This window comes from Molossus molossus, unplaced genomic scaffold (genome assembly GCF_014108415.1).
Source record: "Molossus molossus isolate mMolMol1 unplaced genomic scaffold, mMolMol1.p scaffold_m16_p_29, whole genome shotgun sequence".
Lineage (NCBI taxonomy): Eukaryota > Metazoa > Chordata > Mammalia > Chiroptera > Molossidae > Molossus > Molossus molossus.
In genome coordinates, this window is record NW_023425365.1 from 2,636,743 (window position 1) to 2,655,655 (window position 18,913).

Consider the following 18,913-nt stretch of genomic DNA (forward strand, 5'->3'; position numbering starts at 1 on the left):
TAATTATTATTACTCAATTACAAAACCTCTATGAAATGTGTAGTGAGTGTTTATATAAAGTCTGTAACTCACGTACTTTATTATCACAGTTATTATAAGCTTCTAGCAGGATGTCAATTGTTAGGCTATGTAACGTTGTCACCTCAACACTAAGGAGTATTTTCAGGGTGTCCGTCTGTACAGCCTTGGTTGGAAGCCTGGAAACTCTGAATTCTACACCAAATTGTGACCTCAGGTATGCACAGACTGGATAATTCTGGAAAACACACCTGGTATAACTAAATAGGCAGAGCATTAGATAAAACATAGAGGCAAAAGCTCTGAATAAAAGTTAAGAGTACTTTATTCATTTTTTATTGGCATTCAACATAAGTTAAGTAAAACTAGAAAATTAGGAAAACATTAAAATATTGGTTTGAAATAAAACTTTTGTGCTTTGGTTTCATTTTTTTTCACCCACCCAGGAACTATTTTTCAGAAAATTTGAGTTTATATATGACATATTTAGCATAGTACTAATGCTTATTCTTTTTTTTTCTATTTAAATTTTATTTTTCAGTTACAGTTTACATTCAGTATTATTTATACTAGTTTCAGGTGTATAGCATAGTGGTTAGATAATAATGTGTAATTTAAAAATGATCCCGTTATTTCCAGTACCCCTCTGAGACTTTACATAGTTATTACATATTATTGACTATTCCCTATGATGTACTTTACATCCTCTTGACTATTTTATAGTAATGCTGTTTGTAATAACAGTACTGAAATACTCCTAATCATGCCTGTTGTAGAAAAAATAACCACTTCTATGTTAAATTACCTCAGAAATCAGATTTTAAATAATTTGAGGAAAGTAAAAAACATTACAGATATATAAGAAGGGATCTGGAAATGCAGGTAAAGAGGGCAAACAGGTCTTGTTCTTCCTGAAGAGATTCCCCAACTTCAGCTCCACTGACACTCTGGGCTGGATTGCCCCTGGGGGGAGGGGCACCTGCAACCCCAGCCCACTGTACACCTGAAACTAGTATAAATAATACTGAATGTAAACTGTAATTGAAAAATAAAATTTAAATAGAAAAAACGCTAAGGCTGAAACTATCTAGCAAACAGATCAGTCTATGATCTGAGCAGTCTATGATCAACAATTTCTCCCGATATTTGCCAGTGTGTGTGTGTTGGGGGAAGTGGGGGGGGGGGGTGTAGGGTTAGGGTGGGGCTGGTTGAGAACAACTGCTTTATAGAAAATTTACTTAATTTCTAAGACCAGCTATGTTTGTTTGGTAAAATTATAGCGATGTACAGAGAGCCCGGGGATATAGAGCTCTGAGTTGGAATGACACAACCAGAGACTCAGTTCCATTTACAGTCTTAGGCAAAGCACAGTCTCTCTGAAATGGTCACCTCACCTGCAAAGGGCAGGGTGACAATGCTGACTGGTTATGTCGCTATAAGAACTGAGTAATACAAATGTATGTGAAAATGCTTTGTAAACCATAAAGATCCCTAAAACCCGAGTAATTATTATACTGGACAATTACTGACTGACAAGGTTATGAAGTCCTTAAAAATAAAAGAATACATTACAATGACAATCACTCTAAAATTCAAATATTCTAAAGTTCCAATAGTTTTAATGAATAAAATACATTTCCTACAATATATCATAAAAATAAAACTGATATCATGGCACTTAATAAGAACATAAGTAAAGTAAAAGTTCACTGAAATTTTAAGAATACAGTTCTTAAAATTAATAACTAAATTACTAAGTCTAATGCTAAGGCTGAAACTATCTAGCGAACAGATCAGTCTATGATCTGAGCAGTGGAGCTCAGAGTAGCTAAGTTAATCTTCCTCTAAAAGGAAAAGACAAAAAATGTTACATTCTGGAAATGATTCCTGAAATCACTGCAATTTATTTCCCCTAGTTAATGTTTCTGTTTTTCTTTTCACAATTGTTAATCATTTTTGGTTATAATTTTACAAAAATCAAATCACTTATAAAAATCATAAACAACCAAAACTGCACTAAGGTTTTCTGCTATATACACATTTTTTTTAAAATATGTATTTTTATTGATTTTTAGAGAGAGAGGAAGGGAGAGGGAAAGAGAGATAGAAACATCAATGAGAGAGAACATCGATGGGCTGCCTCCTGCATACTCCCACTGGGGATCGGGCCCACAACCGGGGCATGTGCCCTGACCGGAAATCAAACCAGCGACCTCTTGGTGCATGGGTCGACGCTCACCCACTGAGCCACACCAGCCGGGCAGCTATAAACCCATTTTATGATAAATACAAAGTACTACCCACTTGAAATCCATTAAAGTTTGAAAACAAACTTTTACAACTTACTTGGTTTATGAAGGATATTAAGGTGGAAAAAAATCTCAGTGACCATCTATCTGTATTTTCTCTAAAATAATACAATCAAAAATGATCACTGAATTCATGAAACAACCAATACTTTTAGAAAAGTCCTTGAAGTTGGTAAAACTAACAGTATTTTAAAAATCAATTTTGTTCTTCCTTAAATTATTACATAATTTCTGTCCTTCACAATTCCATCTTTTTTGTTTTTAAGGAATTGTCTTACCTTGGTCTTAATTATCTCTCTACTCACATGGTCCATCACCCATTGCAAATGACATAATTCTCCTAAATCTATTTCCCCAAAATCATATTGTATGAATAATATCAAACAATAAAAACTGGTGTTTAAAAATAATATTTTCAGACACTTTTCCAAATGCCTTACTTGCATTACATTCATTTAATCCTCCCAATAAACCGTGTGTGTGTGTGTGTGTGTGTGTGTGTGTGTGTAAACTGAGGAACAAAGATTAAAGAACTTGTGGCAGATCTAGGACTAGATCCAACTCCAAGCTTTAACTGCGATGACACACTGATTTTTCAATCAGTGGTTGTCTTTATAAAATGATGTACAGTACTTCCTTCTGGAGACTTTACTTACGTGGCTTTCACACACCACAGCTTTCGGGTTGCTCTATTGTGGCTAATATTCCCAGTGTTCTCCTCCTTTTGGCTTCTTTTCTCAGACCCCTGGCAGTCTCACTCATTTCTAAGCATTCAAGCCATGACCTCTGAAATCTGCCTCTCCAACGTGGCCCTCACTTGGCAGTAGCAAACTCTCAAAAGCAAATCCAAACGTTTGGATCTGTAAAACTCAATCCAAATCAACATCACAAACAAGTCTCCTTCAAACTCATGCTGCCCCTCTCGACCTGTTCTTCCCCAATTGTTGGGGTTTATTCCTGACCCTGGCTCCTTTGCAGCAGCTGGGCCAAGTCCCGCCCTAACTCCCATGCGGCTGGCATCCATCCCTTCGTTTTCATTCTCTCTCACTCTCTCACCATCACTTTACCTTCTGGTGGAATTATCAAAATTGGTTCCTGGCCACTTTCACCAGCCCAGCTCTAACATCACCAACCGAACAGATCTGCATGCGATCTGGATTGATTAGGCATGGAAAGCCCACAATAGTTCCTGTTCTTTGCTAAATTACAAAAATTCTTAACCTACCCTTCAGGACTATCTATGAGCTACACTCAAATAATAACTCTGAGCTTTTCCTTTCATGCTCACATCTTTCTATGCCCCAGCTCAGAGTATTTGCTGTTTCTCAACATACAGTTTTCTGGCTTCTGTGCTTCTGTTCACACGTCCTTTGCATGAACAAAATCTTACTCAACCTCAAATTGTCCATGCAAGTCACCATCTCAGCTCATCTCACTGATTCTCTCACAAACATATGTGGTTTCTCACCCCCCTCCTGCTTTTCTTTTGCACTTACCACACCTAACTTACTACACCTACGTATACACTGGCCTTTTCTTTCCCATTCTGCAGAGGATGCGTAAGCATCTTGTTTGCGAGCACTGTGTTCAGTCACTTCTGTGCCCGTTCCTCCATTCCTCCCCCTTACCACAGGCGACCACACTGCCTTGGCTCCGTTTGTGTTTCTGAATTAAATCAAGGACAAGAAAGAAAAAACTTCTCCTCACTCGGAGAATGTGATGTGCTTTCCTCTTACTTCTTCTCCCATTCGGGCTCAGCTCTCCCCAGACGACACTTTCCCTGTGCAGACACACTGTGTTCTGAGCATTCCTAGACGCAGGCACAGACGTCTTTCCCACAGTGTTCGTGTTACTGAAGGGATTTATCACAGTTCTGGGGAACTCTGAAACAGACCTTCCCACCCAGCCAGCTCTGACTCGTGCTGTAATGAGGTAAGCATTCCCAGCAGTGACATCCCTCTCCTGGTGAAATAGTAACTTGACTAAAGAGAACTGCTTTAAAATGAGTCTTTCCATAGAGAGGGAAGAGCCCACAGACCGGGGAGGCAGAAACACAGGTACAGATCATTCCTCACTTCACACACACAGCACACAGTCAGTCATAGGGAGTCCTGACATTAAGACTTGCAGGTTGAGAGCTGGAAACTCCCCCTTTGTTAAGGAGAATGTACAACAGAAGCAAAAGAAGATGAAACGATATAATGAATTTCCATGGACTTCCTACTCTTCAAGAATCACCACCTCATAGACCATCATATTCATTCACACTCCCATTGCTGTTGTTTTTATTGTTGACACTACTACAGATGTCCTCATTTCCCACCCCCTTCACCCCCTCCAACGCTATTATTTTTAGTAACAGCTTTACTGAGATATAATTCACATATTGCACAATTCAACCATTTAAAGTATACAGCTCGCCCGGCCAGTGTGGCACAGTGGATTGAACATCATCCCATGAACTGAGAGGTCCTGGTTCAATTCCTGGTCAGGGCACATGCCCAGGTTGTGGGCTAGATCCCCAGTGAGGGGCATGCAGGAGGCAGCCGATCAATATTCCTCTCTCATATCAATGTTTCTATCTTCCTCTCTCTCTCAAAAATCAGTAAAAACATATTAAAAAATAAAATATGCAGCTCAGCGATTTTTAGTATATTCAAAGTTAGCATCTACCATCCCAGTCAATTCCAAAACAGTCTCATCACTTGGAAAAGAAACCCTGTACTCGTTAGAAGGCACTCCCCTCTTATTCCCACCCTAGGAAACCACAAATCCATTTTCTGTCTCTATAGATTTGCCTATTGTGGGCATTTTAAGAATTTTTTTTTCTTTACTGATTTGAGAGAGAGAGGAAGGGAGAGGGATAGAGAGTTCTACAGAAACATCGATGAGAGAGAACATCAACTGGCCACCTCCTGCATGCCTACACTGGGGATTGGGTCCACAGCCTGGGCATGTGCCCTGACCAGGAATCAAAGTCATGACCTCTTGGTGCAGGGTTGACGCCCAACCACTGAACCACACCAGCTGGGCTATTCTGGACATTTCACATAAATGGAATCATTCAATATGCAGTCTTTCATGACTGGCTTCTTCCACATAGCATGTTTTCATGGTCCATTCATGTTGTAGCAATATCAGTACTTCATTTCTTTCCAATGCCAAGTAATATTTCTTTGTACACATGGACCACTTTTATGTGTCCATTCATCAGTTGGTGAACAGGTAAGTTCCTTCCATTTTTTGGCTATTATGAATAATGCTGCTATAAATATCAGTGTACATGTTTTTATGTGGACAGTGTCTTCACTTTTCTTGGGCATATACCAAGGGGTGGAACTGGTGGGTCAAATGGCAACCTCGTGTCTGACCTTTGCAGGACTGTGGACTTATTCCAGCGCCTGCATGTTCCTCTCAGCAACACATGCAGACTACCGTTTCTCCACAGCCTGCGGACACTTGTAATCGTACATGTTTCCAACTGCAGCTGTCCCAGTGAATGTGAGGTGCTGCCTCATTGTGGCTTTGACTTGCATTTCTTCGACATTGAGCAGTTTTTCATGTGTTTGCTGATCCTTTGCTCTCTTCTTTGGAGAAATGTCTATTCATTTCCTTCACCCATTTTTTAATTGGTGGTTGTTATTATTATTATTGAGTGCTTTATGAGATATATGATTTGGAGAACTTTTCTCCCATTGTGTACATTGTTTTTTCACTTTCTTGACGTATCCTTTGGCAGAGACAAACATATATATTTTGATGATATCCAATTTATCTATTTTTTCTTTTGTTTCTTGTGACACATCTAAGAAACTGTGACCTAATCCAAGGTCATAAAGACTGACATCTATATTTTCTTTTAAAATTGAGTCGTTTTAGCTCTTACACTTAAGTCTTTGTTCTAGTTTGAGTTAATTTTTGCATATGGCCTATGTGGATATTCCATTGTCTCAGCATCACTTGTTCAAAGCAGATCAAGACTGAGATATGAGATTTCTATCACCCCAGAAGGCTCTTCCACACTTCCACTTCCCACAACATCCATTCATTTACTCACTCCAATCAGACATACCCCCTCCATCAGAATGCTGCTTTCGGCAGTATAACCCTCTCCTCAAAAATGTCTTTTTATAAATGTTCTTAATAACTGTTGACCTGAAAAATCATATTAGAATTCTGCTTTCTGAGTCCATGTATCCCTTCCTCCCCCTTAACAAAAAAGACTATTTTTTGGACAAGGAAAACACATCTTATACCCTTTCCTGGGTTTGAAAATGCTTTTGCTTTGTGGGCAATCCCAGTCAATACAAGAGACATGGAGTGGATCATGCAGACAAGTATTCTGTCTGTCATCTCAGTACTTGGCTCCGGGGGATGGAGAGACTGCTGATGCAAGTGCCTCTGAGTGCTCCTGTGCTCTCTGCCCTCGGTGGCTGGTAGTGTGCTACTCTTTTGTAAATTCTCTCTGTTCTTCTTCATTTGATGTTTCTATGATTTCTGCTACTTTTGTTAGCATGTGGCCTACTGATTTGAAATGTACTTTTATCTCATGTAATTTATTTGGGAAGCTACCTGGAAGGAACACAAACCAACAGTGCAATTGTCTGGATACTAAAGATTTGTAAAATGTCATTTTGAAATAAAGAGCTATTCCCTCACAAACAATTAGAAAGAAAATAAAATAATAATTTGCATATGGTCCACATGTACCTCAAAAACCCAAGAGAACCAACTGAAAATGATGACGCATGGCCACGCGTATAACTATTGAAAGACTGGTATCTACAATATATATATAAAGTTCCTGATTTTGCAGGTCTAGGGTGTAAAGATGCTGGGACCTTTAAATCAGCAGCCCTAGCAATTCGCATACTGATGAATCTCCCCCCACATTCTGGGATGTACTGATTTAGAGGGCTCCGCAAATTCTGGCTCACATGCGAGAACAGGCTAGGTTGGAATGGGGCACCACTCAAGGGAAAAGTAAACGATGTGGGAAATGGAGAAGCTGGTCATGCATGTAGGATGGTGTGCTCCTCACAGCCCTGGGGCAGAGGCATAGAGGTGGACTGGCTGCTGGGCACACATGACACCCAGGATGGGAAACATCTCTGTGGGCTGCCTATAATCCTGTGACAGAAGCAGCTGGCCAGCCAAGTGCCATCTTTGCCTCCTGATATGGTTTACTGAGGATGCTGGGAGACATTCAAGCACGTCAGGAGCATCCAGTTCTTGCTGACCCTGGCTGCCTTTACGAGATACCCCATTCCTCCTCCCAGATCACTTGGCCCAAATCATGGCATCCTTTGTCCTTCCTGTACCAACTTGGCTTGCTCCGTCACTATATGCAGATCTGCTAAACTATATAAACTAGTAACTTCCATTTTTAAAACTTATTAATATACTTCATTTTTTAGAGCAGTTTTAGGTGCACAGCAGAATGAGCAGAGGTTACACGATTTTCCACCTCTTCCTTTCTTAGCACATCCTCATTTTCCAGAGGTGCAAGATGTTCCAGGAACATCCTGTCTGTCCTGGCCCCAGTTCTGGAATCGGCCATTTCTCCCAGGACCCCTAGTCTCTTTTACTGGAGAATGGCATTGGTAGCGAGATCTGGGTGCTGGGTGTTTGTTGCTGATGGAGTGTCACTGCTTCTAGGCCCTCTCGGCTGACAGAGCCAGGAGACAGATGTGTGCGCTCTGGCCCGTGTACACACACGTCTATGAACACTTCTAGATGCAGTCACCTGTATGGACAGGAAGCTGAACAGAAGCGCAAACTGCTATCTCCAACTCTGATTCATCACCACGTGGACTGTTCCCGCCGCCTCCCCTTGCTGGTGTGTAACCGCCCTCCAGCAGTGAGATCCTGGGTTGCCCACACAGCTGTGTACTGTCCTGTCCCAGCAGCACTGCAGCCCTGTCAGCACTGCAGACCTGACCCATGCTCCTTCGTTCTCACCCCTGCTTGCTCTGCTCTTCTCCACTGCCCTTCACAATGCTTGGCATGCTCTGTTCCCCTTCATAGCAACAGGGACATTTCCTACTGGGTCTCCAGCCCCTGAAACTGCCTTGAACAAAGTAGCTGCTCAAAAAATATCAGCTGAATTATTAAGTGAATGAAAAATCTTTATGCTTATTCCCACAATGAAGCAGGTCTCAGTCAGGCCTTTCTAATCCAGCAATATGTTATTTAGCCTTGAGATACTATATCTACTTCAATCAAATTATAATTGTAAAGGCCTGGCCGGGCAGTTTGGTTGGAGCATTATCCCACACACAAAAAGGCTGCAAGTTTGATTCCCAGTCAGGGCACATACCTAGGTTGTGGGTTCAATCTCCAGTTGGGACATGTTTGAGAGGCAACCAATAGAAATAAATGTCTCTCTCTCCCTTCCTCTCACATTGTCTCTCTCTAAAAACTAACAAAACAATAAAAACATATTCTTGGGTGAGGATTTTTTTAAAATTGTAATTGTAGAAAATAATTTAGACTTTTCACCAATTCACTGGACTTCTCTCCTCAGCTGTTTCAGTTGTAACCACCCAACCTCACAGCCAGCTGTCACTACAGCTCCCCCTCCTCCTCTGAGGCCTGAAGTGAACCACCCTCCCCACACTATCACCTTCCCCAAACCCAAAACTTCCTGGACACAGCCAACCTCATTTAAATTTCCTAGATACTTTTGATTCAAGCTATCTATTGATAAATATTCTTTTCACATTTGCTAGGAACATGAACAACAAAATCACTACCATAAGTTCAAGTCACAGATAAATGAGGAATTATATAAAAATTAAGCTACTGCCCTGGCCGGTGTGGCTCAGTGGTTAGAGGTCAACCCACCTCCCTGAAGGGTCGCAAGATTGCTTTCTGGTCAAGGGCACACCTGGGTTGCAGGTTCAATCCCCAACCCAGGTCCAGGCATGTGCAGGAGGCAACCAATCGATGTGTCTCTCTCACATTGATGTTTCTCTCTCCCTCTCCCACTTCTCTAAAAATCAATGGAAAAAGTATCCTCAGGTGAGGATTACCAACAAGAAAAAAAACCCCAAAATACAATTAAGCTACTGATTTTAAATTAATCTTCCAAAAGAACTTCCAAAAGTGAGGGCATGTAAAATAATTTTTGGAGAAAGTACACAGATTTGCTCCTGTTTCTTAGTGTAGAAGCCTGAGATTTAAGAACAAAGACTAATAGGGAACATATGGAAAAGATCAGTAACAAGATGAAATCTTGGCCCAAATATGCTCGGCCACATTTTACATACCAGTGTCTCAAATAATAGATGAGATCTGTTCAATATTGCCAAAACATCACTTGGAATATTGTATGTACACTTTTAAAAAATCTGAAGTATAGCAAAATAAACAGTGTGAATTATTTGTAAAACCTAATGGAAAACACTATTTTGAAGGAGAAAAAAAGTAAAACGAATTCCAGGATTCACTCTACCTTATTCGTTTGCACAAGCTTGAAAGAATCTTCCAAAGAATGAACTCCAAGTTCATTGCCAAGAGATACAAGTTAACTCTCTGTTTAAAATATGAAAACATTAGTATAAAAATATGGCATTTAGGCAGTCAATTGATACTTTTCAGGAGAGACCGTTTAGTAAATCAGAAAATTATCTACATCTGCAAAATAAAGGCAGAAGTTCCTAATTCCATCTTATTCAATGCTATAAAGGTATTATTTCTATGACTAAAAACTGACAAATCAGATATACCTTCTAAAGGCAAAACACTGAATTCTATAATCAAGAGATTAATTTTTATTTTGAAAGTTATTAGAAGCCATTCTAATGAGTATATTTGGGAGGAAGGTGACAGCTGAGAGGAAAAAAGATACAACCTTTTGTATGGAAAAGGTATACATTTAATCTGTCTCCAATGGCAGTTAATTAAAAAAATTAACTAGATGTGAAATACTATGTTTTTAATCCTAGTTCACGTCTTAATGAAAAGAAGCACTGGTATGAACACAGGGTTCAGACAAGCAAGGTCTCCAGAGGACTCTGAGGTCCACCTTAAATTGCTGAGACACTGCGCTCCATGTTACGGAGGACCTTAATTTGAAGAATTCTTTGGCATGAAAATGAAAATAAAAACAGTAATCAGTACATGCTGTTTCATTTAGCTCTGTTTGCCCTTCATATTAGAGAAAATTCTTGCCACACCTCAAACCAAACTCAAAGGGAAAAGAAAGAAGTAAGCCACATAAATCTGACCAAGAACACAAGCATCTTAATTTGAATCCACAAAGTTTTGGATAATGAAAAGACGAACATAATTTTAATTCAACCCAACTGTTTACCAGGCAGAGTATATTTGCTTAAATTGCTAGTGATTCAAGAGACAGCCCTATTTGAACACACAGTTGCTGGGGATTTTTAAGAGACTCAGTTAAGGAATTTAGGAATTTCTGATTCATTTACAGGATTTGCAATTCCACCAACCCCTGAAAACTAAAGCAAACTCAACAGGTATGATGATAAAATAATTTTCAATTTTTAAAGAAAGTATTCCTACTGTTAAATATAAAAAAGTGTATCTAATTTGTTTGATATTAAAATAGATTGCTGCCATCATAAAAGCACAATTTTTGGAAGCAATATCTGGTAAAAGCTACATTAAAACTTTGATTATCCAATTATTCAGGGAAAGAAGTATTATAGTGAACTTAATTTTCTAACTTAGGATCTACCCAATAAATAATTGTTGTTTATATATTTTTTTGTTTTGAATGAAAATTCTTAAATTAATAGAATAATTTTCTGTTTCTTTGGTCTCTCAACTGTAAATGACAAAAACCTGACAAATGGCTTGGGCCGCACATTTGCCCAGAGCTAGAGATTCTGGCAGCAGGGAGATGGGTATCTACAAATTTCACCAGACATTTTCTAAAAACTTCTTTATCGCCAAATCCCTGGCATATCAATGTTTTTGTTTTCATTTGCTTCTTTCTCAAAGGGCAGAGATGAGTATTCTATCTACTACTGAAAGATCTAGTTTCTTGGGTTTTGGTTAAGATTTAAATGTATTATGGCTAAAAATAATTTTGAAACTTTCGTATTTTTAATAGTAAAGAGTCTTACTTCCTCAGGCCTTGGGTATAATAATGACAGTATACTAACTCTACGGAGTTAAATTTAAAATTGCTTTTTAAAAAATCCTGAATCATACATTAATACCTGGTTTCTTGTAGTCTAGATTCTGTAGCATACCAAAAAAACAATTAAGTCTATTTAGAAATAATAAAATGACATGAGGCTTTCCAATAACTTGAAACGCTCAAGAACAAAGCTCTGCCTCATTGCAGTCAGAACTTCCCTGACGAAAGCACTAGTGCTTTGTTCCAAGTGAGAGAAATGTTATGACATAGAAACTTTATTGCTATAATATGAAAAATTCACATTAATGGATCATTTTTAAAACTGGTAACTTGCATTGTACTTTCTTTTTCACATTTGTTATTTTTCTACCATACAATGTAATAAGAAAGTGAAGAATACAGTATATTGTGATGGAGATACATTCAATAGACAAGAGAACAGCCACATTACATTCTCTGTGATTATGTTCATTTAAAGAAATCAGTGCGATGAAATAAATGCCCAGAAATAATCAAATAAACATCATTAATGAGATGGAATCTATAATTTATTAATCCAATCATTCCACAAAATTTTGAGCGCTTATACAATGTTAACTATACTAGATTCTGTCAAAAATTAGAGGTCAGGAAATTATTGACAGTGAGTTATAATGTTTTGCTATGAATTATCCCATAGGAAACAAAACATACATTATAGGACATAAAAGGTTAGGAGAATAAAAATATGCTTAGCAAATGACTGGAAAGAAATCAGTTGAGTGAAAATTTGGATGAAAAGAAATGAGAGACCATCATCGTTGTCATGGGTGAAGTTAGAGAGAGAAAAGAATAATGGACCTATGGACAGGGATGGAATGGATTGCACACCAGAAAGCCACACTAACAGCTGCGAGGCTGAGACACAGGAACACTGTGGTCCTCAAGGGATAAGGGCAATGATGATGAGTTCAGATTGAGAAAAGAAACGTTTCTTCTTAGGTGGCCAAGGAGACCCAAAGCAGACAGCACTAAGAACCAACCCCTTTATTCCAGAGAGGACGCATCACCATAAGGTCTTGATTCCAGGTAAAAGGTATGCAATTGGTACAGGATCAAAAGTATTGTCTAGGTCTTCTTTTCCCCCAATAATTTATCATAATTACTGAATAACAGAGTTATGACTAATTCTCAAATATAAGTTTACTAATTGATGGTTACTAGTATTCTTTATTTCCTCCTTTTTATTGAATTTATTGGGGTAACAAAATGATTCAGGTTTCAGGTGCACAATTCCACAGCACATCATCTGTACACTGTACTGTGTGTTCATCACCCCAAGTCAAGACTCAGTCCATCACCATTTATCTCCCCCTCCCCTTCCCTGCAATCACCACACTGTTGACCCTGTCCATGAGTTTTTTTCTTTTTTTTTCTATGCCTCCGCCCACTTAACACAAAATTCAGAGTTCTTATGAGCAACACCCTTTTCAAAGTCCAGCTGTGTAACAGTTAGCTTCTGAGACCCCTACATGCCCTGACCCCACACTGCTGCACATCTCTGCCACTGCTTCCACTTTCCTCTCTCTGGGACACCACCGCCTCACAGAACCCCACCTCCACAGTGTAGAGAAACTGACATGATGCGTAAGTACTTTAAAAAGTTAATGAGCCATACTATAATGAGTATAATAAAATATTATAAATTTAATACCTAAGTTATTATTAACTAGTGGATAAGATGTTTAGGTTGTTCTATATCCATTCCTGTTAATGTCCCAATGCCTGGGCCAGATAATGACTATATATAGAAAGACTTCTATATATAGAAGTGGTGGTTACTCCACCACCTCCCACAGCACTGGTGTCTGTGTTGTAAACCGTATTTCCCTCTGCCTGAGAATACAGGTCACGGTGCTGTGTCTCTCTCACCCACTAAACTGTATGCTCTTTAAAGAAGGGGCCATTCCCTCTTCATGTCTTCATTTCTGTTCCACACCAAGTCAGTGCCTACAAATAGACATTCATTAACTGAAGTAACCCAACCAAACTAAATAACTACTAACAGCTGTAAGGTGCTTTCCTAACTACATTCACACATAACATCTAGTATAAGTCACTCACTAACTACAGCAGGTGAGAAACACTCCCAATCAGACGCACTGGGAGCCCCATCTCCACCCCACCCCATCAAGGTCAGCTAGAACTGAAAATGACCCTCTGGAATAAGACCACATTCCTTCACTTTCTTCTTCCCAGGACCCTCTCCTACTCCATGTATGAACACCGCTCTGTGAAGGTCATGGCTCAACTACATGAATAAATTAAACTGGGTGTTCAGTCCCAGAGTGTAAGTTCCTCAAGTCAGAATTCAGACCCTCCAGATTTCGATTCAGATTGAATGTAAATTTTATTTGGCTCCTCCAACAGTTCACCACCAGTTTCCCAACACTCCGCCCTCTGTTACTTATATATTTTTGATCATCTCTTATATCTAGAAATCTTCCCTATCTCCCTCTTTGAGCACCTTAATGCTCTTTCAAAGTTTTGTTCAAATGTCACTTCCTCCATGAAACCTACAGATAAGAGGAACAATGGATGAAGTCTATTTAGATTTGCAATAAGAAACTTTATGAGTTGCAAAAGCAGATCGTTTAAAAGATCAAACCATTACTGTTCTGACATTTTCTGTAGCTAGGGATAAGATTAATATACAATGAACAAATATATTAAATTATTTAATTATTTTCTTGGTAAAAATAAGAAGGAAGGCCATCATCCAAAAATCAACAGGGAAATGAGGGTTTAGGGGCGTGTCTAGGAGGAAGTGTGGAGCACTGCCTAAGGCCTGTTGCTGGGCAGTGCTTCAGTGGTCATGGATTTAAAGTGTGACCAGTTTGCATAGCCCTGCTTTTTTCTTGGCATATTCAGCTGCCTGAGTCAGGCCAAGAGCAGTTGGAGAATTGAAGTAACCAGATTATGAGGTTATAAGGGGCCAGAAAGTTGACGGCATGTGCAAAGGGTGATGACGGTGACACACATGGGGCCTGGGTTGAGAAGACGGCACTGAGTTCAGTGGAAGGTACAGACAATGGCAATGGAACAGTGCTAGGCTCCTCATATTCTAGGTCCCACTGAAGAATTATTGCAGTCAGAGTCACCGCACGGAGGGTGGTCAGCGTGCGGACGGGCTGCGGCACTGGAAAAGAGGCCATGGTGTGGATGCAGAAAAAGGAGTGGAACGGGAGGAAGACAGGAGGACATAGAACTGAAAGCAAAGAGATTGACGGCCTCTGACTCTACTTGAGTAACTACTTCAATTCCCAAATACACACAATATTTCCATTCTACCAAGTTTTAGTTTCTAATAAGAAAAAAACAAAAACAAAAAAAGGACAATAAGGTCTATAGCAGCCTTTCTAAAATGAGATTCTATCAGAGAAAATGATTTAAGTAACTATTTTCTCAGTTATCCCAATGATGAAAAATGGCTAGGACTATTCTTCATGAATAGGAGATCATTCCATTTAATGCATACAATAATGTGTTAGATGTGTTAGGACATTAATTGTCACATAAAACTCTGGAAGAGAAGGACAGAGAAAAATGGACTCAAAAGAAGTATGATTTTTTTATATATACTTATTATTTCTGGATCCCTTTAAATGGGCAAAGCACATGGACGTGCATACCTCGCATGACCCTAACAACTGCCAAGCAAGAGAAGCAGATGAGTAATTATTTTTATTTTATTGCTGAGGCAAGAGGCAGATCTGTTAGGTGAACCAACCTCAGAAGGGATAGGACTGAGGGAGAGTTCCAGGCCCCTCAGCCAGCATCCACTCTGCATCCACTATGGTTCCAACTGTCTTTCTCAAGCTGAGCACTCTCACCTCCTTCACACCCCCCACTCCCTCACCCCCGCACACACCCACACCCTTCTCCTCAGTGCATCACACGTCTCTGATTCTTCACTAGACCTCCACTCTTAGGATACAAGAGACAGTGTTTTCAATCTCTCTCTATATAGAACTTAATTCAAAAATATTAGTGGAAAGAAGGAAGCTAGGACGGTAATAAGAAAAAATGTATAGAATAACCCATTAGAAACTAAAACTTGGTAGAATATAAATATTATATGTATTTTGGGATTTGAATCAGTTCTTCAAGTAGACTCAGAGATGAAATCATTGGATTTGGAAAACTGTTTCATAGGGAAAATATGAAGTCATGGTTAGGCTTGGACAAAAAACACAAAGAGGAAACATGATAGCTATTTTTAGTAACTCAAGCTCTCACATAAAGGACGTGTTCCATGTTCTTCCAAAGGATGGAAAAGAGCATCAGCAGAAATAAGTCGCAGTGGGAAATTTTTGATTAATATTAAGAAAGAATCTCTTAGACAAAAGCTCTCTAATAATAGTCCCTGAGAACTCCCAGCATTTACAGTGAAGAAAACACCGACTTGGGAGTTCAGAGACATCATGCTGTCCTTGCAAGTCTATAGTCTAGTTAACTAGTGAGACAAACTGAGATTCTCTTAAATGTGTTATTTAGTCTGGTTCAATACAATATATGACTTTAAAAAAGAAAAAACCTTCTTACTGATTCTTAAACATTAATTTTTTTATTTCACCCAACCCCCAGCCCCTCACCTCTGACAGCTGTGAGTCTGTTCCATGTATCCATGCCTCTGGACCTATTTTGTTCATCAATTTACTTTGTTCATTAGATTACATATATAAGTGAGGTCATATGGTATTTGTCTTTCTCTGACTGGCTTATTCCAGGTCCCTCCATGCTATTCCAAAAGGTAAGGTTTCCTTTTTTTTTTTTTTATGGCTGAGTATACTCCCTGTGTAAATGTACCACAGCATTTTTTTATCCACTCACCTACTGATGGGTACTTGGGCTGCTTTAATTTGGGCTTGAGCACTGCCCATTCATTCTTTTATATATTTCAATACAGATACAGATGTTGTATGTTTTATATAACTGTCAATTTATACAAAACTTTTTCTAAATTCACTCACTTTTCCCACAATATATTTCCTTTTCTCCTTGCAACAGGACAAAAAGAGATGATGGGCTTTTTAAGTCCAGTTTGTATCATTTTCTTCCTTCTTGGAGGCAAAGTATATTGCCAATATGAAAGTTATCAATGGGATGAAGATTATGACGAAGAGCCGGATGATGTTTACCAACCAGAATTCCATTTTAATCAAAATATGGACCATGAAGTGCCTTTCCATCAGCATACTTTAGGCTGTGCCAGTGAATGCTTCTGTCCAGCTAACTTTCCATCATCAATGTACTGTGATCATCGCAAACTCCAGAGTATCCCAAATATTCCAGCACACATTCATCAAGTCTATCTTCAGTTCAATGAAATTGAGGCCGTGAATGCAGATTCATTCATCAATGCAACTCATCTTAAAGAAATCAATCTCAGCCATAACAAAATTAAATCTCAAAAGATTGATCACGGAGTGTTTGCTAAATTGTCAAATCTACTACAACTTCATCTACAGCATAACAATTTGGAAGAATTTCCGTCTCCTCTCCCTAAGTCTTTGGAAAGACTTCTTCTTGGTTACAATGCAATCTCCAGATTGCAGACAAATGCTATGGATGGATTAGTAAACTTGACCATGCTCGATCTCTGTTATAACCATCTTGATGATTCTATGTTACAAGGAAAGAATCTTGCCAAAATGGAAAAATTAATGCAGCTCAACCTATGTAATAACAGATTAGAATCAATGCCTCCTGGTTTGCCTTCTTCACTTATGTATCTATCTTTAGAAAACAATTCAATTTCTTCTATACCAGAAAATTACTTCAATGAACTTCCAAAACTTCATGCTCTAAGAATGTCCCACAACAAACTACAAGACATCCCATATACTATTTTTAATCTTTCCAACCTTATAGAGCTCAATGTTGGACACAACAAACTGAAGCAAGCATTCTATATTCCAAGAAATTTAGAACACCTATACCTAGAAAATAATGAAATTGAAAGTATGTAAAATTTCATTATTTTTAAAAGACAGAATCTTTACAAATCTATGCTTTATACATTGTTTAAAATGGTTGCTTTAAAGTCGGCTAGAAAAATGACAGAAATTGGCCCCAGAGAAAGGTGTGCTTTAAAGTTTATAGCCTTTTCTATTAAATTTTATCACCCTGAACACTGAGAAACAGTATCATAGAGTATACGAAGAAATATGAGTATCTTGAGTAGTGTGGCTAAGAAAATGGCAGAAATTGGTCCCAGAGAAAAGTATAAGGTTTACAGTTTTATGTATTAAATTTTATCACTTTGAACATTGAGAAATAGTACTGTAGAGTATATGAAAAAATATGGGTATTCTGGGTAGTGGGACTATAAGCGATTTTCTTTTTTTCTTTTTTGACACTTTCTACTTAGAATGTACTACTTTAATAATTTATTTATTACTTAAATCACTAAGTTTCCAATGAAATCATTTATTTTGATAATATAAATTTATATTTTTTTCCTTTATTTTTATATGATTACTGTAAAAATAACCCTAATTCCACTTATAATAAGTATTCTAATTCATAAAACTATATCTATATAACATTATAATAAAATCCAATATAGGTTTATGAATGTAATATAGCACGATTAATTTTTAATTTATATTTTTCAGATGTCAATGTTACAGCACTGTGTCCATCTGTTGACCCACTATATGACCACCATTTAACATACATTCGTGTGGACCAAAATAAGCTAAACGAGCCAATAAGCTCGTACATTTTCCTCTGCTTCCCTCACATACATACTATTTATTATGGTGAACAGAGAAGCACCAATGGTCAAACAATACAACTGAAGACCCAGGTTTCAGGGAGGTTTCAAGATGATGCTGATAGTGAAGATGATGATGGCCACCACGAAGACTCAGAACAAGAAGGAATGGAAGAAAACATTGACCCTCACTATTATGGAAGTCAAGAATGGCAAGAAACTATATAGGTATACATTTAGGACTTCACAAAACCTATAGCTCACAATAACATGAAGATTATGTGTTAGCATAAGATCAAACAGTTGAATTTAAGGTGTTGGAAACATCTGCATCATTACATAGGATTCGTATTTACTCAAAATGTTATGTCTTTAGAAATGACAAGTGGAAATCATCGACTAAACTTAAATTTAAACATAAAATTTTATTATGTTGAGAAAGGGTGAGTATGCCATTTCTATTAACAGTAATTTTTCTAAGAATGATCAAAGAAGCAGCATTACAAGGTTTGAATTACTATGAAGATTGTTTAAATGTCAACAGGTTACATTCATTAAATAGGCAGTCACTCACTTAAGGAATAAGTTCTTTTCTTTGACCTGATCTTCAGAAAAGCTTTCACACTTGTATCTGAGATCTCATCACCATCACTGAATCCACCCCTGGCCCTACCACTTAGTGCTTTTAAGATGATACTTCTGATTTTCAAA

At 38.3% G+C, this 18,913-nt stretch overlaps 2 protein-coding genes across 9 annotated transcripts in view; one reads left to right on the top strand and one right to left on the bottom strand.

Moving 5' to 3' along the window:
• Positions 1–18,913, bottom strand: part of LOC118641344 (centromere protein P) — a 152,437-nt gene that overhangs the window by 68,508 nt on the left and 65,016 nt on the right. For 4 of the 8 annotated variants that reach the window (XM_036278485.1, XM_036278481.1, XM_036278479.1 and 1 more), the window contains exon 5: positions 9,784–9,863. The exons of 3 other annotated variants lie outside the window; for them this stretch is intronic. In XM_036278485.1, coding sequence (XP_036134378.1) covers positions 9,784–9,863 — 80 coding nt within the window. Of the gene's footprint in view, positions 1–216; positions 257–9,783; positions 9,864–18,913 lie in introns of those variants that run through there. One more of the 8 variants, XM_036278482.1, reaches the window with a different exon arrangement.
• Positions 10,562–18,430, top strand: OMD (osteomodulin). The gene is made up of 4 exons (XM_036278474.1): positions 10,562–10,813; positions 14,246–14,248; positions 16,492–17,445; positions 18,102–18,430. The coding sequence occupies exons 3-4, from the start codon at positions 16,503–16,505 to the stop codon at positions 18,428–18,430; spliced, it is 1,272 nt and encodes a 423-aa protein (XP_036134367.1). The 5' UTR covers positions 10,562–10,813; positions 14,246–14,248; positions 16,492–16,502.